The sequence below is a fragment of the Heliangelus exortis genome, chromosome 1, assembly GCF_036169615.1.
Source record: "Heliangelus exortis chromosome 1, bHelExo1.hap1, whole genome shotgun sequence".
NCBI classification, from domain to species: Eukaryota; Metazoa; Chordata; class Aves; order Apodiformes; family Trochilidae; genus Heliangelus; species Heliangelus exortis.
In genome coordinates this window covers 173130821-173158545 of record NC_092422.1, presented here as the reverse complement: position 1 = coordinate 173158545, position 27725 = coordinate 173130821, and the positions used below count along the sequence as shown (strand labels likewise).

Here is a 27725-nt window from a genome sequence, read left to right as displayed (position 1 = left end):
TCCACTCTTCTACTATACAGTTTAGCACTGTAAAGTAGCATTAATTTCAAGAACTTCACATGATTCTATACCCCTTTATAAAGACTACTGAAGAGCAACAGCATAGAGGGGTTTTGCTATTACCATTCAAACAAACTACTTTGTGTGTATATTTTTATACTCGAAGTACAAGTCTAGATTCTCTTGCTATGCTGAAAATTAACATTTTAAGGTAAATGGCTCATGCTATAAACAAAGATATGAAACCTTTGTGTAAGCTTTACTGGTTTAGGAGTGTGAAAAAATACCTGGCCTCTAAAAATAAAAGAAAACAGAAAAAAGCCCTAAAAACCCCACAAAAAACCTGGTAAAATTTTTCTTCATGATCTTATAAATAATTATCACATTTTAAAATAGGTTTCCATCCAATTCAAAATCAAATATATGCATTTCAGAGAAGTTAAAGAGCATTTGTAATGAAGTCTATGTTTTTAAATACCTGACATCCATTTTCAACATATGATACATCAGACAGGGAAAGTATTCTCAAGATAATGTGTTAGTTTGGGTCTCATGATTTCTTTCATCCTCTGTAGCCAATGTGAAGCTAAAGGTACTTGTCTTAAGTAGACTTCCATATGTAGATGCTTCTTAAATGCAGGTGGAAACAAGAGTTGATAATATAACAATATCCAAATACACTGAGAATAGCCAAGAGGCCACAAGTTTGTGGCTGTTTCAAGCAGTATTTTAAAAATATATAGAAACACCAAAAATAGGCTTTAGCACGAAGCAATCTGATACTCAAATAAATAGAAAATTTGCATTTTAATGTCACATTGAATTTTAGTACATTTCAATCCAAGAAAAAAAATAAACTGACAGACACAGTAATGAGTACAGGATTATATATATTACAATATGCCTTGTTATAATACATTTGTGGCTTTATGATAAAAAACCTCAAGGGCAGATGGAGTTTAAGCTCATTTAAGTAATTGTCAGAAACAAAGCATTAAATGCATTTCTGAAATAAGTATTTTTATTCAATCTCAAAATCTTAAAACAGCATTAGACCTTGGCCTTTTCTTAAAAAAAAAACAAACAAAACTGAGTTACCATGGAGCTAGTTAAATAAGTATTCTGAAAGGTTTAAATGATAAAGAAAATACTTTTCCCAATTTTACAGAGAGTGAAAGACTAGATGATTTCAAAAACAGCACCTATTTCAAAAACAGCTAACTCCATGTTGACCTTGACCTACAAATGCACATTACTGATCTCCACAAGGAATACGGCAAATTTTGGAAGTTGTCTATTTCACATGAAAGCAAGAGAAAGGGTTATCATATGCAAAAATATTTTCCAAACTGTTCTTAATGCATAATTGAAAACTAAAGGCATGGTCTCTTCATTATAAAAAAATAAAGGTAAAACAGAAACTCTAAAGGAAGATATTCAGCTATACTGAAGTTGCAATCCTCTGGAAGGAAAAGAAAAGGAAAAAAGTCAATTAGCTAAGCTTTGTGCTCTAACCAAACTACTTACAGTGATTTTCAATGGCAAAAGCCCATGCTGACTGGGTGATTTGACAGTTCCAAATACTTTTTGTACTAATTTTTATTTGTACACAAGGACACTAAAATGCTCCAGTCATGCAATGTTCACTTTAAGCATTCTGCATCTCTTTTCCAATCTTATAGCTAAGGATCTTGTTCCAGTCAATCTTGGTGCGGGTAACTGGCAACTGCCGACGTAAGGCCTTGAAAGTAGTGTCCGACATGGTCTGATAGTTCTCACTGATAGCAGTCTGTTAAACATAGAGCCATACAAGACAAAAACACATGAAGGACAGAACCAGGATGCTATATAAAAACTTAACTGATCGAGTGGCCTGTTACCTCTTAAACAGGCTTAATAAAAATATGATAAATTAAAATAATTTATGAATGAAAACTGGCAGATCTAGATTAAAATTATGTGAAATAAATGAGTGGGACAGATGCAATAAAGCTGGCTGCAGCCTAGGTGTTTCAGCAAACTGCATGGAGTTAATCAGCAGCATGAATAAAGTGCTGATCAGAGTTAGCTTGCACATCATTAATTTCAGACACCTGCCTTCCACTTTTTTCCCTGTGGGGATAACTGGAGTCCATCCACAATATCATATGAACTTCAGTATGATGCATTACATGTAAAATTTTTATTAAAGAGAATTTTTTAAAACGTGACAGAATATGGTGTCTGAAATTCACCTTGTGTTCAAAGCCTAAATGGACGTGAATCCACTTGTACAGGATATCTAGAACAGCTACACTTTTCTTACTTTAAGATGACTAAGTGAAATGGATAATGCCTATAGTCATATTTAACAATGCTCTCTAACAGAGCAGCCTCTGAACAGAATCTGTAAAAAAATTCCACTTAAGGGAGGCACTAATACTAAATGAGATCAGAATTACTGGTGTTTGATAATACTAGGGACTTTTCTGCTCTCAAAAAAACTACTTCTAATGTAACGTAAGTAGGTGAGTGCAATCACCAGAAGGTACAGAAAGGAAGGATACAGTTAATAGCAGCATGTAATCTATTTATATTTTTATGGAACTGCATTATCTTAATATCAAAACCTTACTAATTATAGAATACTAGTTTGGCTAAGAATATGGTAATATTATACATCTGAGTAAGGATATAGTGTTTCTTTCCAACATACCTGATACTCATTTTCTGCAGCCTCTACGATTTTTATAAATTCCTTCGCTGTTTGAGCTTCATTCTAGAAAAAGAACATTTGAATTAGGTCTGCTGTGCAGCATGCTTCTAAGACCAGTTTGATGATGTTTTTTCCTATACTTATGAGGATAATAGGTAGACTCCATAAGAACACAAAGCCACTTAGTGGCTAAACCAAAATTGAACAAAACATTCACCCAAAAGGCCTATGTCACACTATTATTATATTTCAATATACATATAAAGTATGGCTGCAACATGCATAAAGATTACCATGGAGCTCATTTAAATATCTTTATTTAAAATGCTATAGTATGATAAAAGGACATGTGAAACAGAACAGCATTTGGAAATATGACAAAACACACACACACAAGTCACTTCAAATATGCAAAGCACAGATGTTAACATCAATGTTAAATTTCCTGTATAAATTCAGGAAATCTTAAAGAATAGCAGCTAACCCAGAAGTATGCAAATAAAGCAAAAAATACCAAACTAAATATGCCCACCTCTAAACATCCTGAATCTGGAGACTAAGCTGATGCAAACACTAGACTTTATATACCTGATCTTTTAAAAACATGCCCAAGGACATCTTGCAAAAATGACGGTGCAACACACCACAAAGTCCAAATTTCATGATGACTGATGAACAATTTCTTGGCTTTGGGCCTCATCCTTAAGTATGCAAATTTGTGTTTGTTTTAAAAATAAAAAATGACCTGTCAGTCAATCTGAAGACAAATTAACTGAAGTGCTTGAAAAAGGTCTCATAAGGAAATGAGGGTTCATGAATTTTGAAACTTCAGCTTGATGTTGGAGACATTCCTAAGGGTGCTTTTGGAGAAGCTGTTGAAAGATAGGAGTGTTCTCACCCCACATGATCCCTCATTCCTACAAAGGCAAAGGGAGAAAGCTATGGCAGCTTCAACTAAATGTGATTCAGAGTTTCAATGAAACTGCAGCTAGCAGCTGTGAAAGTGCTCCTGGCCACTGTAGAAAGAGATGTAGGAGAAGGTAGAGACCAAGTAAAACAAATGTGAGGGGTCTGACTCTTCATTGAACTGAGAAATGAGGTCTTATTTGGCTCAGAGAGAAATTAGAGCTAAAAAAGTAACCTTCAGCAAAAGTATTCATAGCTCCAGCAACAAGAGAACTCTTAAGTCATTTATTCCTGTTGTGCCCATTAATGGTAGAAAATTGCTTCTCTGCCAAACAAAAAAGGAGTTGTTTGGTCTCCTTTTAATCTACCTACTATTCCTTCTGTGTGCAATAAGAACCTGTGCAGCCTCTGCCCTCACCGAAGCTCAAAGCCAAAGCTATAAACTGGTAACCAGCAGCATACTCGGGTTTGTTCTAGTGATGTTTTTCTACTCAGTCTTCTGCTACTTCACTAAATTGCAGAACAGGATTAAGTTTCTTCCCAACAGAAATTGAAGCACAAGCTATTGAAAGGAGAACCACTTCCACATAATCTTCCCTGAAGCAGCTCTTAGTTGAATGAAAGACTACATAGATCCCTTTGCTTAGGGGGTCAGAAGTAATTTTATATCTACAGCTCCAGAGGCGTTATCGGTTGGCACCACACTCCCCCATTCTTTATGGTGCTATTGCAACTGAAAAGCCAACAAGCCTTGCTTTATATTAACAAACAATGTTGTTTATTGATGAATTGAGCTTTTGAGCCAAATTGGTCACTATCAGTCATTATCATTAAAATAGTCCCAGTGTTCACTTTCACAATTCCCCTTTGCCGGTTTAACTGCACTGGCTTAAGTTTTAGTAAAGAACACTTCAACAGAAAATCTTAAGTGTTTATAAACAAGATCTCCCATAGGCAAGAGGAGCATTATTTCAAAAGCAGAAGTAGTTCATCTTGCAACATTACCAACTCTTTAAGGATACATCTGGTTCTATTTCCAAACAATTTTTATTTCTACTGTCTGCTCCCCATTACTATAACGATCCGTTTGGAAAGAAGTTGGGAAAAACGATGCTTTCCATACAAAGTGTATTATGCTTCTTAAGGCAAAGCATCTCTGAATGGGCTTTTTGTACATAAAAGCAAGAGGCTGACAGCACCAGTTACAGACAGGGCAGAAATGAAGGAAGAATACCCACTAATGCTTCACAACTGGTAGCATTTGTTTACTATTTTTAGCATACTAGTCTTCTCCCACTAAGCAAGGGAGGTAATCTCCTAAAGACTACTATTTAAATGGGTTATTATAACTCAAACCTCCTTCATATTAAAAAAATTAATTCTATAGGTCACTCTGCAGACCAAAATTTAAATACAACAGAAATGCAGAAAGACTGATCGCAAGCTGATAAAAGCTTTACAATCAAAGTTAACTTATCTTATGCATGCATACATTAATTTCAATTTTTTAACCTTTTTTTTAAGAAAAAAAGAATTGTTAACTACATGTTAGGTGAAAGTAGTAAATATTACATAGCAAAATATTTATAAATTTGGACATTAACTACCATTCATACAGAAGTGCAAACTAGCCTCTAAACTTTTGAGGGTTTCTTTAAGCTTGTTTCTCTTTATAAATTAATGAGTCATTTCAATATACACACATTTCAATATACAAAGACAAAAGGTTTTCAAAGTTCACTTACAGACACTGTTAGAGAATCCTGTATGTCTTTATGGCTCACCAGCTGAACGTTACCATCTTCATAATAGTGAACCTACAGAAAATTAAACAATGAACCTCATATTAAATGTTACAGACCAACAACATACAGAAAAACCAACATATTGTAGTAAAGTTATCAGAAACAAACAAAACCACACATAAAATGGTACAAAACAACAAAACCACACAGGAGAACTAACATGTTGCAGAATTTAAGTATCTCTGAAGGGGAATTAAAAGAAGCTACTCTGGAAACATTTTTGTGTTAATTGCCTTAAAGTAATATTTCATGCAGGAATCACAGAGCCATAGAATCACTTAGGCTGGAAAAGACCTTTAGATCATTGATTCCCACTATAAACCTAACACTGCTGAGTCTGCCACTAAGCGAAGGTTTTGATTAATGTAATGAAAAAGGCAACCTAATGCTTATGTGGCCTTCTCTTGAAATGGTGAAGATACACATAAAATGAGAACCATTTTGGCAAGGCTTTAGGATACTGTGGTTGTTTTTTCCTTCACCCAAACAGTTTTCTAGGGACAGTTCCTTTTCCAGATGTGCTTGGCTTTCGTATTTTCCTCTATTAGATATGGCTTGTAACTGGAAGCTGGTATTTATCTAGAGAAAGAAGCCTTCAGGGACAAAATCTGCCAAGGTTAGATAGCAAAGCAGAATTAAATACTCTTGAAATGTTATATCTACAGAAATAACTTCCTTGATTATTTTGCAGGATCAGACCAGTAAAACTCTACTAAAGGTAACTTTAGTACTTTTTAATTCAGTTGGAAAGGATCTGAAAACGTTCTGTTTCAGATACAACTGTTGGAAAATTTAAAAAAATAGGAAGTATATGTAAAGTTACGTGTAATCATTCACAATAACTGATACAGAAGGTAATGCAGCTCATTGAAAACTTGAATAGGTATTTTAGAAGATTTTTTGCAATTTTGATAGTCAACACAGCTTATGTTATGAAGATATGAGACATTTGTGTCTCACCATATTAGGAAAGATTACATTTTAATTTGGAGAAAAATGCACAATACTACAGCTTCACCATATTACCACCATAATGTGCATGAGACCCTCATCAGTCTTAGAGATAACGATACAGAAAACTCATCGCACACTAAGACAGCTACACCTAAGCAAAATAAAGGTACAAAAAAAAATACAAGAAAAAAGATTTCCTATGATTCACCTTATATTATTATTTTGCTTATTGTCAATCCAGTTCCTAAGACACAAATAGTGCTTACTCAGTGCAAAATTCTGAGACTTCCCAATGAAACAGCAGAACATGGAGAAGTATAAATCTTCCCCCTTTTCTGTCACAATCCACTGCAGAGGGCTCAAACCTTCCCTGTGCCCTGAGGCCAACATCAGTAAGAAACTCTTGTCTGTCTCACTGAGTCACATTCTTGGCAAACACTCAGGCCTACAAACTTAAAAGGGATGAAGAGTCCAATCTAATTCTGGGATGTGTTGTATTTTATACAAAATATGATAACTCACTATTGACATCCTTCTAGAATACTAGGTTTGGGTTCAGAAGGATGATGTTTATGAACAGAGCCTCTGGAAAGGTTAACTAAGGAGGGATGAGAGTAACAAATTATCTAAAAGATAAAATTATTAACCAGGACACCTATCAGTTGTTTTCCATGCACAGCTGGAGCATGTCAAACACCACAGGCACTCAGTTCTAGTAAAGACTCTGCTGCTGCAGTTTTCCCCTTATGTATAAGTGGAAGAAATTAAACAAACAGATCAAGACAGCTGAGAATCTCCTGTATTAGAATCTACTAACAGAATATTTAAAAAGGAAAAAAATTGTGCAAATGACATTAAAAATTAAGGCACCTAAAGACAGCAGGGGATGCTGGAATTTTCCCCAGTATATTTATAAAAGATCTTACCAGAAACAGGGCAATGGCCATATTGCTGCCATAAAGATTCTGGAACTTCAGTAGTCTGAAATTTTGCTAATTTATAGAGAATTACTTTGCTCCTTAAAAAAAATATTAAAGCTCTTTTGCTCGTTTTTCTGTAGAGGGGGAAGGGAAGCACTCTCACAGCCACTGAAGAAATTTTACACAATTTCTAAAAATTTGAAACTGCAGCTCAAATTAAGATGCCAATTAAAACCTGACTAAGTTCCCTAATTCAGGCTATTTTCTAGGCTACTGGGCTAGTCTTTCTTAGAATTAGACAGACATCTGCCTGTTTGTTCTGGAAAAGCTCTTCAGACATTTAACCAGAAGTGTATGCTGTGAACAAAATGCCTGTTTGACTGCAACCTGGATTTAAGTGACAGTTTACTCAGATTCCCCCAAAGTCTTGAGAAGCCTTTAAGTTATTTATAGGGTGCTTACCCTGACCATCTTGATCTGACAATTTAATAATGGCTGTCTACATTTTTACTATCATTCCAATTGTTATAGAAACTGCCCCAGAATGGGAAATCAGATTCAAGCCCCCTGCTTTGGTGGATCTGAACACATCTACCATATCTCAAAATAACATTCTAAGTCTAAGGCTATGGATTTTAAAAATACCATTGCATGTATCTTCTGAAGTCCAGTCACTGAGCAGTAAAGGAAGTGTAAAACTCATGGGGGCACAAAAAGGAGCTTGACTCTGCATCTTGTAAAAATAATAATGTACTACACTGAAAGCCAGACTGCACTCAGTCCCTGATCTCAGAAGTCTTTTAATTGTTTAACTCCTGAAAAAAACATGTATATATCCCAGAGAACCAGTCCAGGAAGGCAAGTCCCCCTGCCCTCCACATGAGTCAGACTTCCTTTGGTCTCAAGATTTCTGCATTCCTGCTTGGACAGCATCTCCCTTCTGGATTCCCTAAAGCCAGCAGGGAGGGCAAATTCTGAATGAAGACGACCCAGACTGAAAAATTTTGGATGTTGGAATGATTGAAACCAAAGATTCCCATCTTTCTGGACAACAGGACGGATAACATGAAAACCCCTTGCTACTAGCAGTTAAAAAGAAAAAAGTTCTACTTCAGATAGGGAAAGGCTTGTGCCAGTATGACAAAGAGGTATATGCCCAGCTGAGGTGAACATATACAGCTTCGGAAGTCTTCTGAGTCATTACACTAAACATGTATTTTGTATTTTGTAAGGATTAGGTAAACATGCAATTAAGTTGCCAATACTTCACTGAAAAGGCATCTCTGCTTTGCTTATTCGGTCCCCAAACTCTCTTGGAATTCTTAATACAGTTGCCTGAGTCTCCCTTGATAATAACTGGAGACTTTACGGATCAAGGCACAGTTTGAGATAAGCATACCTGAATTTTTAAGATGCCAGCCACTTGAGTGGTTGAAGGGGTGATTGTAAACTTCCATTCTGACCTCCAGCGGCCATTCCTTTAAAAAATAGAAATCAGATGTCACTCCACTAGGTAAGGAAAAAAACCCCCAAACCCAACATATAACTGCTCGTCAAAGGAAAAATTAAATCTGCTGTATACTTATATATAAACAAAATCTTTCCCTAAGGATTAATTCCTAGAATCAGTTGAGAAAAGAACAGTTTTCCAAAATATTTACCCCCAGAGTTTTGGATGTGGACCAAGGAGATTTATTAGTAAGAAACCTTTAACAATAAGACAACTTCTGAAAATACCTAAAGTCTCAATGTTTTTTCCCTCCTTTATTATTCTATTGTTTAGGTATATATAGTCAATATCTTGTTTCCAGGAGTGGACAACTTGCTGGATCAGCCAAAGTCACACTTCACATCAGGCTACAAAAAACCTGAATGGAAGGAACATTAAAGTAGCAAGACTTTCCACTATGCTGAACTGTACTAGGCCTTTCATTTCTTCTATTATTTCTGTTCCAGGACAACCATTTCCTTCCAGTTTCCTTCCACAAATTCAGTATCTTTGCCAAATTGCTTAAAGGGAGTTTCAAACATCTGGAAAACAGTATGGGGAGATTGTAGCTTCACCTGATTTCTTTCCTGTAGACTAGACATTTTCTTATTTAGTTTGGAGGCTGGTGGATTAGAAAGTTAGTATATCAGAGCTATATTAAGAATGCACTGCAGCTGTCTCTCAATTTCTCCTTTGCACTTAAAGAAAGTTGATACTATGAGTTCCAATCCTATTAATGTTAGGTGTAGATTCCAGTGGATTCAACAAGGGGAGAGAAAGAGGTGAAGACTGAGATTAACACCTACTAATGGATCTATATTGAGACATCCTAGATGTCAGTAGTTCAATTATAAAACCATTGGTTATTATTTCAAGCAATATCCAAATTATAGATTATCATTGAAAAGTTAGGATAAGGCAATTTAGAAGCTTGTTGGCATTATTAAGAAAACTGAAAAGGTCACCCAGCTCTGTGACATCTGTAGCCTAAAGATTGACCTATCAATTATAGTAAAGCTTACATGCTGAACTACATTTTAGGTACAGTACTAGTTTTCAAATGCACAGGATTCAATGACTAAATGACTAGTTAGCAGATTTGTTTGCCTCTTAGTCTCTTTCTGGTCCTTGAAATTAAGATGACTACAATGTTTCCACTCTGGGACATCTTTTTTGTCCTTAAGATGCTACTCCAAGAAGAGCTCAAGTGCAGAAGGATCCTTCTGTAGGAAATGCTCTAAATTAAAAACAACATATCATTACTTTAGTTACATCTGCTGACTTAAGAAGTTTTGTAAGAGATGAACTATCCTTCCTTCTCTTCCAGATTCTTTCATAAACCATCTATCCTACTATGCTATTAGTATTTCAGAGATTCACAGAACATTTGTCTTTGGCATGTTCTCTATCATCCAAAAAACTTGCTTTCACAGTAGGCTGCCAGCTTTCCAAATGCCTAAAAATCTGAGACACCTTGAGAAAAAATACTGACCGTGGCTTGGGCTGAATATCTAGACATACAGCTGGGTAACTTGCAATCTATTCTTCCATCCCCCAAACCCTCAAACAAATATAGATTTGTTAAAACTTCCTAAGAATGAGAATTAGTCTGACTATCTTCCTCTAAAACTCTTAGAAACATGGTCAACATATACCCACAGATATCTGACCATAACTTTATTAAGGAATATTTTCAAGAAAGATTTCCTCCATCTATAAAAAGTTGTTTCTCTTCTTTAAGATAAAGATTATAATACTCAAGTAATGACTTGGGTGGAGTGGAGGCACAATAAGGTCACATGCAGGCAGGATGGGCATGCACCTCCTCTGAACTAAGGATTATCAATATAATAGCACTAACACAGTTCTTCAGTTTGTTGTATTTCAAAGTACAAATTGCAGAAACTTACCAAAAATTTTTTGCTTGGAACTGATGGCTCTCTATGCAAGCAATAATGGTCTGCTGTCCATCAATTGTTTTACCATACACCTACATTAGAAATGAAAAAAAAACACCACCCCAGAGTTAAAGTTTCAGCATCTGCTTTGCTCAAATATCTTAGAGGTATCTTGTTCTATTACCACTACACAAGCTAAAATTTAATGTTAAAACCACCGTCGTTCTTACATAATATTCAGTACTTGAAACATTAAAGTAAAACATTCAAAAAAATCTAAGATGAGAAAATCTGAAGGTTAAACACCTTAACTGTGATTTTATGTATTGCAAGCTCATTTTTCTGCAACTATAGGAATTTCAAGCCTGTAGCAGTAACTGCTGTGACAATACATATTACCAGGTGGACTTCAGATACCAGTAATTCTACAACTAAATGTTGATATAAGCCTTTACAGACTAGTAAAAAAAATTATTCAAAGGGTGGTTTTGGTCCTACTGGTGGTTCTACTTATTCCCCTAAAATCAAATATAACTATAAATTACCTCAACAAGCATGCAATGTGGTTTTCTTTACAGAAGCTTCAACTGATCTGACTGCCTAGGAATCCAATTCAACTTGTTAACTCAGCAACTGATTTTTATTTTTTCATCTAGTTAATTTTTCCATCATGTTAATGCAAAGCACAGGACAGCAATAATTAGATTACTTTGCTGAACTTTAAATAGTCACAGGGCTCCTAGCAGCAAATTGCTATTATGGTGCAGAGCAAGAGTTTTATTTTAAGAAGCCACCAGAACCCACTGATTCTCATGGTAAGAACATAGCACTTTGACTGGGAGAAAACGGTTTGCCTTACTAACAGTTTTGTCAGTGAACCAAACCAACACAGGCATTTGTATCTCATGGATTGCTTTTTAAGTAAATAGTCAGGTAGCCAGGATCAACAGTCTGCAGTAATCTACACAAGGTCATCTTACTGCTTTAAGAAATTTAAATAAAAATTCTTCAGAACTGAGACTTAAGTCTTTACTATGACCTAAAGCAACCATCCACTTGCAATCCAGTAGATGAAATATTAAACTTCTGAAGCTTTCCCTCATTTCCCTGTACTAACCCATTATAGGACTAAACTCTTAACATTTGAAACCACCTGTCTTCCTAGTTTATAGAGAGCTACACTTTTATTTTAGATTTTTATCTATAATGGTACTGCTGTTATATAATGTAGTACTTACTGTGCAGACACCATTTGGGTAGTGTTCTTTCACATATGCTTTCATTGCTGTTTCAACTGAATTTCTCCAGGACTCTATGGCATTTTCAACTTCATGGGGTCTAGGATCAGTAGCCTCCTTTCTTAAGTGATCAAATTTAAAAGAAATCTTGTTCTTGGGATCCAAAAATTTTCCATTTCCCAAATCACCATGCTCTGTTATCAAAACCTGTATTATAAAATTTTAGTTAGTAACATTTGCTGATGAATACAGAGAAAATAATACTGTGCCAAATCAAATTATATCTTATGTTTAACTAAACTTAGTCATGTCCAAAGACTCACATTTAAAAAAAAATAAGTATGCAGATAGCAAGAGAGTACGAGGCTAACATGGCACACTGCCTCAGAAAAAAAAAATCCAGAATCCTACAGTATTACTGCAGCAAACAATGCAATAGTGAAATTAATGTTTTCTAATAAGATGGAACAAACTGCTCTACAGCTCTCAATCAGGTCTGACTGGATTCAGGACAATAGCATAGAAGAAAATTTCAAGCCACAATCTCTGTATTTTAGCCGGGAAGATGTATTTATTTTCATTTTATTGCCAATACTGGAACTTCTTTAACAGTTTAAGGAATGCTGCAAGCATTTCTTTGTATTCATACCTGTTCATCATAACCGTCAATTTTTACTGGAGTAAACTGGTCCAAGTTGTACTGTGCAAATGCACTACAAAAGAAAAAAAACCACAAATAAAGGCTCACATCAAGTAATCTTTCTCCTTAGTAGCTCTAAGAGATTTAATAGCTAATAATCTGGTAATGGTGCATCAAGAGAGGGTATCAATGTTCCATTATCTAGCAATCCCAAATTTCTTGGTTCATTAAGTGCCAGTATTAGATTCCAGCCACCATTACGCAATGATTTATATTCAAAAGTAACCCAACACAGATAAACACATAAGCTTTACAGTAACCCACGGAAACTGGAATAGCAAAGTTTAGATTCCACAGGGATCCGACCTTTTAAGCCAGATATTGGTCTGTGTCACAGATGAAACTAATTTTACCATAAAATGCAGTAAGCTTAATGTAGGCATAAAAGTAGGTTCTAAGGAAGCAGAATTTTATAGATGTAGATGGCCTATAAAATCTACCAAGAAATAGAAAATGAAATTCAAAAAGGTGGAGACTAGTTCCAAAACCCAGGTTGCTCATTTCCAAAACAGTTACTCTAGTCATTGAGATACAATACAGACCTCTCCTCTGCCAAGAATTTAACCTTGATGAAAGATGCACAACAAACATACCAGGGTTTTTCTTGCCAAGCACACATCTTTTTAAACAAATCACTTACTGACAGTTTCCTGAGAAAGTATAGTCTTACTGAAAAACATCTTTCTTTAAAGCAACTGTGTATGTGGCAACTGGTACTTACTGGGCTGCTCCTTCCCTGAGAAGATTGTCATTATTAAGCAGCAACCGAACATCTGAAACAACATAAAAATACAGTTAATTCAGAAACTTGTTTCAATCAGATAAAGAATGTCAACAGACTGTAAAAAACCAAAATCCCAAACCACCCCATAGCCATAAAGATTACTAGGTAGGAATTTTATTGCTTCATATTTCATCATTTTGACTGAGCAAAATCAGAAGAGTAGTATGGAAGTGGATCTCTTCCAACACAATCTGGTAAGCAGATATAAGCCATAGTCTACAGGCTGTGTGACAGCTCTAGGAATCTGTCAGACTGCTTTTTAGAGAAGTTCTGAATAAGAACAACATAGGATCCAAATGAGTTCACTTTTAAGATGCAAACTACCAAATCCCTCATACTGAATTGACAGTAACGATTACTGTATTTTGATGACAGTAATATGAATATGTTGTACTTTTCTTCTTAAGCCTTACCATTTTTGCTCATTTCTTAATGACACACAGTAGCCAGAGCACAATTTTTCCTCTACCATCATAAAAGAAACACAGGTGTAAAATAACGTTATACTTCATATTTACTATGCAGCAAATTTATGTACTTGACTGCCTTACTGATCATGAATTACCATTAGTCTCACAACATTTAACTCTTCTGAAGATTCTAAAGATGCTGCACATCTTAACAAAAAAAAAAAAAAAAAAAAATCCAGAATCTGAAGTATTTTTTCAAAAATGCAAAACAGAACACCTAAAACAAAAATCAAACAAACCACCCAACAACAACAAACCCAAACAACAACAATAACAAAACAACAAACCCAAAACCCCACAAAAACCAGCTCCATAAAACCAAAAAACCCCAAGGCAAGCAAAGCAAACAAAAACACATTTTGCAGAACTGGAATTTAAGCCATGTGAATTTAATTAAGCCATGAATTTACTTAACACTACTGTTTAGAGCAGTACTGCTGTAAGAAATCACATTAACCATCAGGGAGCTGCATTAATGAGCTGCTCACCTATAGTTCATTTCACAAATGCAGGACGAATGCAGAAGTTTAGAACTACTTCTAAAAATAATACATTTAAGAAATTTCAGCTCTCTCCAACCTGACACTGATCAAGTTTAGCATACTAAACCTTCTATTTAACATACATACCACCAGAGCTATTTGTAAGCTAGAGCTACAAAACCTATACCTTCTTACAGATGTATGCCCATCTATCCTGATGCAAGACACATAACAATTTTTGGAAAAAAAATAACACTTCAGGTAAAGTTCAGGCAAGAATAGTTGAGAGAGGCTAATACTTTTTCCACAACTGGTAATAAGCTGTAGTCCTTTGCATATCTATTAAAAAGTATTTGTTACAATATTCCTTTTTAAAAAACATGACCCCCCCAAAACCAGCAACCACAAAAAAGAAACCCCATTTTAATTTCTTTTGCTTTAATTCCTGTTGAAAAATATAACAATCTATCCAAGCTGAGAAATAAAATACTGCCTTCTACACTATAACCCTAGCAACTGTTAAGTCATAACTGATTAAAAACAGAAAGATCATTCTCACATCACAAAGAAAAACGTAAGCTCCAGACTGTCTTGTGACTGCAGATCTGATTATGCCAAGCTACAAAACCAGCTTTTACAGCAAGTGAGCTGCTAAAATATAAGCTACATGAAATTCAGGAAAGTAATCAGCAATGCAATTATGGATACAGATGCCTTACACGAAAGGACAGAACAGAGAGATACTCACCATTGAACACCTCATTGAATTCCCCAGGAGGAGCATGAATTATGAATTTTGCTGCTATGCGCACCTTAAATACAAAAACAATTATGTGATTGTATACATCTGTATTCATTCCTTTTGAAACTAAATATGCAATGTATAGCTTTAATACTCAGACATGACATTGTACTACTCCCGTTTCATCTATTTGTCTACATTATTTAAACTATGCCATCATTATTAGATACACATAATATAAAGTTCTACCTCTTCAAACAGAATAGAGGAGATTATATGTGATGGAAGCAGATAAAGAAACTGTCACTCATGTTTTCTGTTAATGACAAAAATGAAAATATTAATATAACAGTAAGATCTGTTTCAACCTTCAGTCCATGAATGCCTAGGAACCAGTACATATTCCAAGACAGCCAAAAGCCCTGATGAAGATACACATTCAATCTTCAAAGCTTCTTCTCTAATTTTACTACACATCCTATGGTTCTAAACTTTCCAAGAGTCACACAGCAAGACAGTAATTCATAGACTAAATAAACTCAAAGACACTTGTGCACACACCAAAGCATGTGATTTCACCTACATCTACTTTTAATGCCTCTTAATACCACATTATCAGCTGATAAAGTTTGGAAAAACACCTTGAGAATTTCTTTAATGCAAGTTCTTGAGCAACTTCTTGCTTCTGTTTATAGAGCATAATCCACTATTCCCACTAAAAGTATGTGGAGGCTTTCGCTCTCCTTTTGTCTGCACAAGCACTTGTACAACTGCAGTGAGCAAAAGTAGAAAATGTATTTTTTTGCCACTATCCAAACAGAGGATACCACGTGAACCACAGTTCCTATTTCTAACACCTTCAGTCATGTTACTATGGAATAAAGAGTTTGGAGATAAGTATCTGAAAAAGTGGTATTTTCCCAACTCATATATAAAAGAAGCCTATATAAAGTAATTTAAAAAGTAGTCTCACTTATTACACAAGAACTGAAAAGCCCTTATGGCTTCTTTATTGCTGCTGAGTTTTTCCAGAATAAATGCTCTAAAGGAACTTTCTGTTTTCCAAAATCAGACTGATACTGAAGGATAAAGCTCTATGGGATGAAGACCTCCCCCTTTTGGCAGTAAAAAGCCACTAGCTCAGCTATCACTTGAGGAAACACAATTTAAATAAAGTTGTATTCCATATAAAACCTGGTGTTTATGCATAAATAAAAAAAAAAAGCTAAAAATGCACATACAGCAAGAGGCACATAACTTGTAATACAAAGTAATGCTGCAATATAATCCACTTGAGACAGAAAGTTATTTTTGCTGATAACTTTAAAAGGAAATACTCCAATCAGTTGCATTACAGATTAAACCAATGCAGGTTATTCAATACACTGAGACTTTCAAAATTGTTAGCACTGATTTTAACAAGTCAAAACAGAAACCTCTTAACATTTCAGAAGTCTAAATGACAAAACCTTTTTCATTCAAGAGAAATGCACTGTCACACACTGTATAAAACCTTATGCATGTATCAGCAAGTGACAAGAAATTAGGTTACAGTTGAGTATTCTTTTAGAAAACACAAAAGCCAAGACTGAGAAGACACCTGAAGTTTCTCCACTTAGTACTCTAGTTAGTCCCAAACCATTACTTGAAGTTTTAGACAGTGTTTTATTTATCTAGTTTCCAAGATTGTATTTACAGTCAGTTTTCACTTAAATGTCTGAAGTGGCTTGCAACAAAACTTGAGTTCATTAATCCAGAACATCTGATCACCAATGGTTTACCAAGAATGCACAGAACTGATCTAAATACACTTTCACGAAATGCAACTTCATGTAGGTTTGAGCATTTATTTTAAGAAAACATACAGATGTTGAGAGGAGGTTACAAAAATCTCACAACACTCCATACACTAAAAACCAACTTCTGAAACATGAAGAAAAGAAGCATTCCCCACTGCAGGTGTTCTCTTTATTAGAAGTTCACACATAAAACAGTCACAGTTCTTGAAGTCTGGTATGTAAATGGAAGTCAGTATGTAAGAGCTAGTGAGATTTACTTTCTCAGTTCAAGCGAAGCCAAATGCCACTCATCACATCAGCTACAAGCTTTTTTATTTTATACAGCAAACTATTCCAGTTAAGTTAAAAAGAGAAAACAGGTTTGCTTTGTGTGATGAGCATGGATATTAGGCATAATCATGCCTAATTCTTCATTCTGCTGGAGATTAAAACAATTGGTCTATCAACAAATGCCTAGACTCACTTATTACAGGATTTGAGTTTTCAGATTACACAAGCACAGAGGTAGCAATGTACAGAATGGTGTCAGTTATTCTAAATCTGCCTTGTTTTCATACTATTGCTTTTATTTCACATCTAATTTCCTCAAGGCATGACACCCATTAGATACATAGAGAAATCCAACTTCTCTACCCTCTCCAGACTGAGCCATTCTGAAGCTTGCTTTATTTTTCAAGAAGTTACACACAGTGCCTTCAAATGGCCCCAAACCACTCTTCCTGTTCCTGGCACATCGGAACTGACACTGGTTGAAAAAACCCGACCTTGGTGCTGCATCTGCCTATATATGGTCAGAACACAGGCTCGGGGCTCCCACCACGCCACTGACAGTTCTGCTGTGATATGCTCAGTCCTGATAATCAGCTAGGGTACACCAACAGCAATAGAGACATTCAAATTTAAGTTAGCTTTTATCTCTCCCTTCTCTTTTCCCTGTTTCTTTCCCCCTTTTTAACTTAGCTGAAATCTAGTTGTATCTGCCAGGCACTCAGACAGCTCACCCCTTCAATCAACTGCCACGCTGTGCAGGAAAAATGTGCTGATGAGCAAGATGCTGTGAAACCACATACTTTGCCCTTACTCTTTTCTACACATCCCTTACTTCAAGTTTAGTTGTGAGCTCTTTGCAGCAGGGTGACCCACCCTTCCTCTACACTCATAAAAGGTTAAAGTTTACTGCTCCAGAGCAATGAAAATGAGACAATGAAGTAGATACTAGAAGCCCTTTTTATCTAAAAACTGCATAAAAATTTGGGAAAAAAAAAGGTAACAGAAGACCTCCACAGTATGTTTCCATTCAAAGACAAGTTCTTTGCTAATCACAGAAAAAAGAAGAGCTTCCAACGGTTTTATCAGTGATTATAGAAAGTGTTAGAGCAGGAGCAAGACATTGTGTATCATGCATTTATATTCTGTATTCCTGACAGCACCCTTACCTTCCTACAAAAACAAACAAAAACCAAAACCCCCAAAACAACACACAAAAACTCCACAAACAAACAAACAAATCAAACCACAGATCTTCCACTTAGAGGAACCTATATTTGGCAAAAAAGTAGATGAGATCAAATGTGGGAGAAGGGAACTCTTTGGTTCTGCTCTAAGAACAGTAAAAAAATCCAGAGAGCCCTATTCCCAGAGTCTTGCCTTCTGCTGCAGTTTTATTGGTTGGGAAGCCTTTCTGCAGCAATTAAAGAAATGGCTTTGTCTTGGCCCGATGAACTCTATTTACAGGTAGCTACAGGGTTTTTTCACAATTAGCCTGTAGTTACAGAAATATTAACAAAGTTAAGCTGGTTCAAACTAGGTAAGTTCTAAATCTCTCAAGAACCTGTAATTCACACTCACAATTACATGCAGGTCATTCAGGGATCCTGCTTGTACCACCTGGAGTGATAGTGGACAAAAGCCTTGCCTAGTTTTATTGAGTTCTGAGTTTGACTAAAATCCATAGTTTGAGCTCAGCTGAGCTACTATTTTTCTAAATGCAGCTTTCCAATGAATAAAAAACTGCTATGACACCTATCAGTTAAAATTACGTCTGCCTTGACACATGTAGCACATCAAGCAACACAGTTTAAGGTTCAATCATTTACAAGATATAATGTCTAAGGACAAGTCATCACTGCTAACACCACCACAGGCTTTGAGTTTGCAAACCCTTCAATGTTACAAAAAAAAAAAAAAAAAAAAAAAAAAAAAAAAAAAAAAAAAAAAAAGTAACTGGCTTCCCCTTTGGACAGTAGATGATACTTTGTATTACTGGCTCAAATTGCTCATTATATTCTTAGGCTAGCTACTTAGGTTAACTCCCCCAGGAATGTTATGCCGTCATTATGATACATACTTTGAAATAAAATAAAAAAAAAAAAAAAAAAAAAAAGCTGGGAGGTGTTTCCTGAGTGCCATAAACAGACCACACTGATGCAGCCACCAAAGTGACGGATCTCCCTGCCCCCTATATCCAAATCTATAGATATCTATATCTAACTGGACACATTTTTAGGTCACACACTTCCCATATTTTAATTTAAAGCGTATTAGAACAACTGTATTGGTCTCAAATCTTGGTAGACTACACACTAAAATACCAGTATCTCAAACAGTATAATTTTTTGGCACTCCCTATTTCATTATAGAGTCAAGCACCAACATATGTAAACAACCAAATAAACCCTATGATATATTTTTGAAAACTCCTTTGTAACACTGGTGCTCATCTACTTGTGTGAGCATAGAGAAAAGCAAATTAATCTCGCTAAAGTATAGCTTTCAAAAGTGGCAAGAACACAGCAACTTCATTTATCAAGTGAACTTTACATAATTATTGCTCCTTGCTGCTAACAGATTAGTGAGGTGTATAAGCATTTAAACAGACAGAAAAGCACAGAGAATGTATGTGTGAGAAAGGGATTACCCCATGTTGGCAGCAAACTTTCTTCTCAGCATCTCACATAACCTCACCCATACCCATGGGTAAAATTTGAAGTTTTGATAAAGAAGCATCCTGAAACATGCAGCATCTTACACAAACATAGAGCACAAGCAGCATGACTTTTGTGACTATAAAAGTAGTCTTGCAACTCCTTTCCTACCAAGCTCAACTGAAAAATGCACTGTAGGATTCAATTCAGTTCTGCTTCTGGGAGAGCAGAGGAAGAAAACACTGCGAAAATGTGGTTCTGTGGCACAGGAAAGGAGGGGCACATTCCATGCCTATGGCTTTGAGTGAACAGACATTTCCTTCATAGTACTGCCTGAAGCTGCATTGCATTGGTAGAACCTGTGTTTTCCTCAATTACTTTTAATACACAAGTATTTAAGAGTATGTAACAGTACCAGCACTTACTAGTGGTGCAAAACCTAAATCTTACACAGCATGAAGTATTTTAGCTGCATTCTTTCTACTTGAAGAAGTGACTCAAATGATGAGACCTATTTTCACAAAAATTACTTTGAAAGGTGCTGATTGTTTCACTGTAGGGCCTTTCTGCAACAGTATATCTAAATACATATATATCTAAATACACACTAAATATATATATATATATAGTCCCCATCCTAAAATCATTTTATTCACCACATCATATTAAGATGAAGGAAAAAAAACCACAACCCAAATCAGGACTCCTGAAAGTCAGTGTTCCAGGTAGAGATATCAAAGAGGAATTACGAAAAGTATGTCACTTAGTTACTACTAAGATGAAAAAAAATAAGGTAAAATTTTTCTCGTGTCATTTTGTCTTTACTTTTATTATCTCTGACCATATCTAACTGGACACATTTTTAGGTCACACAATTCCCATATTTTAATTTAGAAGCGTATTAGAACAACTGCATTGGTCTCAAATCTTGGTAGACTACACACTAAAATGCCAGTATCTCAAACAGTATAATTTTTTGGCACTCCCTATTTCATTATAGAGTCAAGCACCAACATATGTAAACAACCAAAGAAACAAAATACTGTTCTGGGCATCACACTAGAGTCCAGCACTCACTTTGCTAAGCTGAAATCTGATACTGGTCTGATGTAAATTTCTGAGTAAATCTTATCCATAAAAACTTTAGAAGCTGAACAGTTGCACATTTTGCTGGTGGATCAGATAGACAGCAGACAATAAGCATTAAAAATATCTCAGATTTTCCTTGCAAAAGTCATTCACTGAAAACTGAAAAAAAAAAAAGGTAAAATTTTACATTTAATAACTTTTGTTTGAGAAGTGAAAGGTATAAGAAATGGCTAACTCAAAACTTCACAAAGAAAGAAACTGATAGCTTTATCTCCCACAAACAGAATCAAGATGTTCTGTCAGCCCAACACAGATGCTCCTCAGCTGCAGCAACTAGACTGCTCCTTCTCAGTCTTTACAGAGTTGTAAATCCTATAACCTAAAAAGCACTTTGTTCACATTTGCAAAGCATTCTTCCACTGCAAAGCCTAAATTTTTAAAGTGATCCTTCCTACTACTTCAAGTTCATTATTTATTATTAGTTACTCAAAGGACATCAAGCCTAGATCAATAACAACATGTAGAGAAAACAAACAAGATCAGAGCCTGCTATATGAAAAATGCCTTCATTAAAATCACAGAATGCCACCTTAACTGTATACCTCACCCCTCCTCTCAATTCTAGTGTCTTAAAGTTTTCTCAAAGTTATCTATTACTTTTAAAGTTTTAATGCCTTATGTCAAGTTAAGAATGTATTTGAAATACTTTACATTTCAGCTTTTTACTCAAGGATTAAAAAAAATAATCTGCTTTCATCTCTGCATGAGCAGTTCAAACTCCTTTACACCCCACTTTCAGAAACTGGAAGTGAATGTTATACAGTGCTGCATGAAGAATACAGAAATTTGCTAAATAATGTGGCTAGAATGCTTATCCTCTTCCTTTTTGGCTGTCAAAATTAAAATCAACCAAACAAGGTATTTCACAGCAGAATTGTAAGTTGATCTCAATACTGGTGGGCAACAGAGCCTTATCTGTATCATAAATTACTTCAGCTTTGTTACTGGATTTGTCAATATTTATTTTCTATTACTCTTCTCTATTTTTGGTTTAGTTTGTTTCTCTTATCTACTGAAGCTAAGGTTTCCTGGGTAGAAAGCCTTCATAAGAGGGTCTGTGAGCACTGAAATTAGCAAGAACAGGGCTTTTGATGGTCCTGAGGTGTTGCTGCATTATAAATACTCCATGACATGATAAAAATCAATCTACAAAAAGTACCTAACTTCTTTAAACTACTACTAACAAGAACATATGTACTGTAGTTTTAGAAGTCACTGATCATGTATTTAGAACAACAGGTTACATTTGTATTCATGCTCAAGTTTCAGACACTTATATTTAACTTGCCAAAAATGCAGACAATTTTGCTTTGCATAATAACTTTCTATGGAGATGCACAGTGAAAAGACAAGTAGCACTGGACACTAGTTGCAACAATTAAATATTAGGAAAAAATTTGTGACCATGAGTGAGGTCAAACATTGCAATATGTTGCCCAGAGAGCCTGAAAGTCTCCATCCTTGGAGACACCCAAAACTCAAACTGCAAGTCCCTAAGCAACCTGATCTACTGTGGCCCACTTTGACCAAGCAGCATTCAAGTTACCTCCAGAAGTTTCTTACAGCCTGTAGGACTCTACAAATAAATGAAGTTATTATTTGTATTATACATACAGTATGCAATCATTGTTTTCAGACAGTGTTGGCCACTTGTGTAATTTCCCAAAAAAGTTATTACAAGTTTTGCTCTGTCCTTCAATCTCAAGGGTATTGATGCATATTTAAAAAAATTAATTCCTAACACAAGACAACAGTGGTATCGCCGGACACACACGAAAATCTTAAAGCTTGAAAGGACAGTTATAGTCAGAATTTTAAGTCAGTCTGAGAAGTATTCCAAAATTCCTTTTTTTTATTAAAGAATTTATTCAAAATGTTTAAGAGAAATCATTGAGTTTAACCTCACGTTTGTAAAAAAGCCCCAAAACTGAATTATTTCAGGTTGAAGTATTAACCTGCTGCAGTATTTCCACTTCCATTCTGAATTTAAATACAAATAAGAACCAGAGAGCTCAAGAGGTCCTCCTGCCAGACAAATAAGCAAAGCTGCACTTTTAAATATGAAGCACACATTCATGAACTGCAAAGAAAGAACATTAAGGACACTTGCAAAACTTAAACTTTAACTTATAGATTACAGTGCAATTATATCCCTAAAAGGCTATTCAGACCCTGCTTCTACTCCATCACGTTATGGTTCAAATCATCCATGGTCTCCAATTCTTATTCAGGGCAATTCTATAAGTCAGAATTGGACATCCTTCCAAAATGAATGATGTAGAGCACATTTATTCTTTAGTAGATGTAAATATTTTTTTAAAAGAAACATTTTTGTCAACAAAATTCTGCTAATGCTTCCAAAGAAGATGCAGGAAAAAGGTTTAAATTTGCATCAATAAAGCACCTGAACCTCACACACTGGTGGGCTGGTACATGCAAGTGAGATCTGCTGTCAATATATTACATTTTAAAGATGAAGTTACACATGAAAGAGAATGCATTTTACTGGCATAAGCTTTACAGCTTGAAGCACTGACTAAGGAAACAAATTTTCCTTAATCTTACAAGTACACTGTGGAGTTTTTTTGGAATAAGACATCCACCTTTATTACTCAGATTTGTAGGTTTTGACACCTAATTTAAGTTGTTACAAAGTTACCCAATGCACCAGGAAATACCTGGAAGCAAGGCTGGCTCATTTTCACAAATGAGACTGCTTCCTCATCAGAAGACAAGTTTTGCTCTTATTACAGCAAGCTGACCTATTGTTAAACCCCACCTTCCCGAACAAGTGGAACTACTGAGACATAATCATATGGAAAGAGGTGTGGTTCCTTTTTTTAAAAATCATGTTTGACAATTCCCATATCTACATGCTCAGCATTTTAAAGAATGGAAGAGCTAGTTTTGCAATTAAAAAATCGATGTGTTATCCTTTCCTATGAGGACTCTTCCCTTTCCTCCCTGAAGGCATCCTGATTTTCTCATGTTTTATCTTGGTATCAACACAGCTATTTAACTCCTGTGCTTTGTAGGGAACAGGATTCACATTACAAGAAAAAAATAAATACACTAAACACATCCCTTGGAGTCACCAAAAAGGGACTGCAGATCACTAGTTTTATGATTTAAATGGTTTAAATCTTGTTTTGCATTTGCATTGTTGTTTGCTAGTGAATATTTGTATCAGCAAACAACTTTTACAATAAAACCAGTACCTTCTATTAATCATTGTTTGTATTAATGTAGACAAATGGCAGCTTTTACAGTCATACTGATATGCTCACTAAAACCATCTTTATAAATACTTATTAGTTTGACATAGCAACAGGAAGGAAAACAATTTTTAGAGAAACAAAAATAAAATTGCAAAAAATGGCTACTAGACTTTAACAAAACTACTGCTGGATAAACTATATGCTGGATAAATTATTAGCTTTTGCGTTAAAAACTTCTAAAGTGAGGATGGATTACCCATAGGAAGGGCACAGAAGCAATGACTTCCTGTTGCTACCCTTCAGATTCAGGACTTCAAGATTTCCGTATATCATAACTCATTTTTATTTATAGACTGAAGTAAACATTAATTTGTGTTGTTCCAACTATCTAAAAGCTTCTGAACTTTCAGTGACTTATGTAAATAAAGTAACTACAAAATACCGAGTCTCACAAAAGCTGCTTTTAGCACTGAAAAACCTCTGGTACTGGATGCTAAAGCCTGTAATTTCCACTGGCAGTGGCCCAGCCTCAGATCTTCAGATATATACAAATGTTACACCTCCTACTTACTATGAATAGTTAATAGATTTTTGTTTTTAAAAAAAGGTTTTTCAAAGTTATCCTCACACTTACTATCATCACTGAAAAATAAGAAAGGCTTCAAAAATTTCATGCTAAAATGTGGATTTAAGGAATGAGACTCAATTCAAAACCATTTTCAATATGCAATCTCATATACTGAAATTATGTTCCTTCTGGCAACTGTCTCTTTTCCTTCCTTGATTGGTTTTAGAGCTTCTTTACCTCAACCGTAAATCTGTTTTGCCACTCTTTCAATTCATGCTCCCTATTCTCAATTATGCTAAAACCTTCCAAGTTTTAAGCCTAAATTATGTTAGAGCTAAATACTACCATTTTAAACCAACTACTGGATACCCAAAGGAGGGTAATAGCCACTACAAATAGAATTCTTACTGCCTTTAGAACACTTGAATCTACTGACTATACACAAAGGCAGGAATCAAAAACCTTTCAGAACTTGTTATACCACTGCATCAACTGATATTCTATTTACTTATGCTTTTACAGAATTGTTTAAGAGCCTGGTATAAAACAAAAACTTCCATTATTTTGTTCACTTTCTTCCCTCCTTGAATTTCAGCAGTTTTGACTAGAGTTCTAATTATGTCTCTATTGAAATTACCTACAGAACTGTACCACCACCATCTGTGTCATCCTTCTACACTATCAGTTCCATACCATGAGAGAAAAGTATACAAAAGAGCAATTATCTGTGAAAATGAATATTTATCTGTCTGCCTCTGCTCCTAGTCTTATTTATAGTCCCAAGTGGATCAGCAAGAAGGGTGTGTTTTTCAAATGCTAACCAGCTGATTTTAGTTCACTAAAACTGGATGTTTGAGATAACATTTTTATTGTACAATGCCAGCACAACTTAAATGTATCAGAATTAAAATCATAATGCATCACAAGATCTGCATGGACAGTTTCCTGCTTTTCCAACTTTGCTTTATTAGCCAATAATATACAGTGCCAGGCTTGGAAAATTCCACTTATATAGGACAATCAATTTTATATGGGACTGGTGTGGATAAAGGAATCAATTTAAATTTCCAATGGAAGAGTGCTGATTCTATTAACTTGAGTCAAGACCCCATTTTGGGAGAAAAGGTGGAACAGAAGAAAGCTCAGGACTTCATTGGCAGTGGTCACAAATGCACTTACAATGACAGTTTTATCTTGGCTCTGTATGATCTGAGAAGTGCTGCATCTTTTATTTCTTGACAATTCAAGAGGCAACAAACAGCAAATGAAACACGGGAGGTGCACTTTTTTACCACAAGGGTGACCAAGCACTGGTAACAGGTTACCCAGGGAGGTTGTGAAGACTCCACCCCTGGAGATTTCCAAAAGCCATCAGCACACAGACCTGGATAGCTTTCCCTAGATAACCCTGCTTGAGCAGGACAGTTGGACAAAATGACCTCCAGAGGTCCCTTTTAACCTTATCCATTCAGTGTTGCCAAGATAACATAGTCTTAACAATTTTTAAGCATACCATCTAGGAATAATGTACTGTATTAGTTATTTGCATTTTCTACAAATGGCTAAAAGAATCATGGATTGCCACACACACGCCTTGATTATGTTACTACTTGTATCAAGACTGGTGGCATTTGAATGTGATTTAAGTAGAGGAGGGCACGGTCTTAAATCCTCTCCAGAAAAAGACAGCGAGATTTGGGTGCTACAAACCTCTTGGCATGTCAGTGCATCTCTAGTTCTGAAATGTGGTCCTGTCACCCTCAAACATGCCACAAAAACCTACATTTTTTTAAGTAAATAATGAATAATATCATGCATTACATAAAGCCATGAGTAGCACCACGTATACAAAACACCACACCCCAGATCTGAAACAGGCAGCTGCCATGAAGCTGGATCCAACAGAGGAAGACAAGGAGCACTGTTAAATGAAGAATTACAATACACCCTGGTCCTTGTAAGATTTTACAGGAAAAGTCTGTCTTAAAACTAGGAAGTTTCCAACTACCATGAAAAGAGATTCGATGCAGACCTCGTTAACAAGGACCCTTCTGCTCCTTGGCCTTACACTTGCCCAATTACTGTCTCCTCACAGGAAGTGAAACAACCTTCCTCATCCCCACTCATCCCCCCTCTCCTAAATCTCCGGTATCCCACCTCCTCCCGGAGCCGGCGGGGAGGTGACAGGGTAGGTGATGGCCAACCCCGGCCCTGTTCTGAGGCCGGGGCACAGAGCCCTTCTGGGGAGGGCAGAGCCGGTGCCGGGGAGCAGCCGCCTGGCACGGGCAAGAGGCCCCGGAAACGGGAAGTGGAGGGAGGGTCGGGTCCCTCCGCGGCTCTTGCGCCTCTCCCCGCCGTTCGCCGCTCACCGTTCCCCGTGCCACACACCGGGCGGGGGCGGAGGCGGGCAGAGGCCGTGCCCACCGCCCCGGCCGCAGCTGGGACCGTAAGAGCGGCGGCCGCCGCCTTCACCGGACACCGGGCCCCGCCCCTCGCCGGGCCCACACCGTACAAGGAGCGGAGGGAGATGCGCCGGGGCCGGCGCGGTGGCCTGGCCAGGCCTCCCCCCGACCTCCTCGCCGACCCTCCTCCCGCCGCCCATGACTGACAGGCCCGGCCGCGGAGCGACGCTAAAAATACGAACCGCAGGGCGAGAGCCGAGCCCTCCCCGCGGCCTCTCGGCTCAGAGTGCCGGGGCACACAAAGGCGGTACGGCCTGGCGCAGCACCCCCGACCACCCCCACCTTCTCCTCGTCGGACAGTTGCTCCTCCAGGTCCGCCATCTTCCCGTCTGGCTCCGGCCGCCGCCCCCGTCTCCTCCCTCCCAGGCAGGAAGGGCGGGACCCCCCGCGCCTCGCGCGGATGGATGGGGAGGTGGCAACTCTGCGCATGCGCGGGGGCCGCTGGGGGCGGCTGGGGGCGGGGAGCGGAGGGAGGCGGGGGCGGCAGCGAGGGTAGGGGGGGAGCAGAGCGGGAGGGTGGTG

At 36.8% G+C, this 27725-nt stretch overlaps 1 protein-coding gene across 1 annotated transcript; it reads right to left on the bottom strand.

Annotated features, from left to right (window-relative positions):
* Window positions 1-788: 788 nt before the first annotated feature.
* CAPZA2 (capping actin protein of muscle Z-line subunit alpha 2) lies at window positions 789-27687 on the bottom strand. Its single transcript, XM_071733700.1, has 10 exons — window positions 27486-27687; window positions 15090-15153; window positions 13327-13378; window positions 12555-12618; window positions 11906-12112; window positions 10680-10759; window positions 8680-8758; window positions 5347-5418; window positions 2696-2758; window positions 789-1789 (listed from the first exon to the last, which is right to left on the bottom strand). Exons 1-10 carry the CDS (start codon window positions 27630-27632, stop codon window positions 1649-1651), a joined length of 969 nt encoding a protein of 322 aa, XP_071589801.1. The 5' UTR covers window positions 27633-27687; the 3' UTR covers window positions 789-1648.
* Window positions 27688-27725: the final 38 nt, after the last annotated feature.

What these genes read in the sequence shown, in the direction of transcription:
- CAPZA2 (XM_071733700.1), bottom strand. Translation starts at nt 27,632, where the DNA reads ATGCGCAGAGTTGCCACCTCCCCATCCATCCGCGCGAGGCGCGGGGGG. An exon ending in AACTGTCCGACGAGGAGAAG is followed by an intron (nt 15,154 to 27,485) that starts GTGGGGGTGGTC and finishes TTTGTATTTAAG; the next exon opens with GTGCGCATAGCAGCAAAATT. An exon ending in TTGACGGTTATGATGAACAG is followed by an intron (nt 12,113 to 12,554) that starts GTATGAATACAA and finishes TTTATAATACAG; the next exon opens with GTTTTGATAACAGAGCATGG.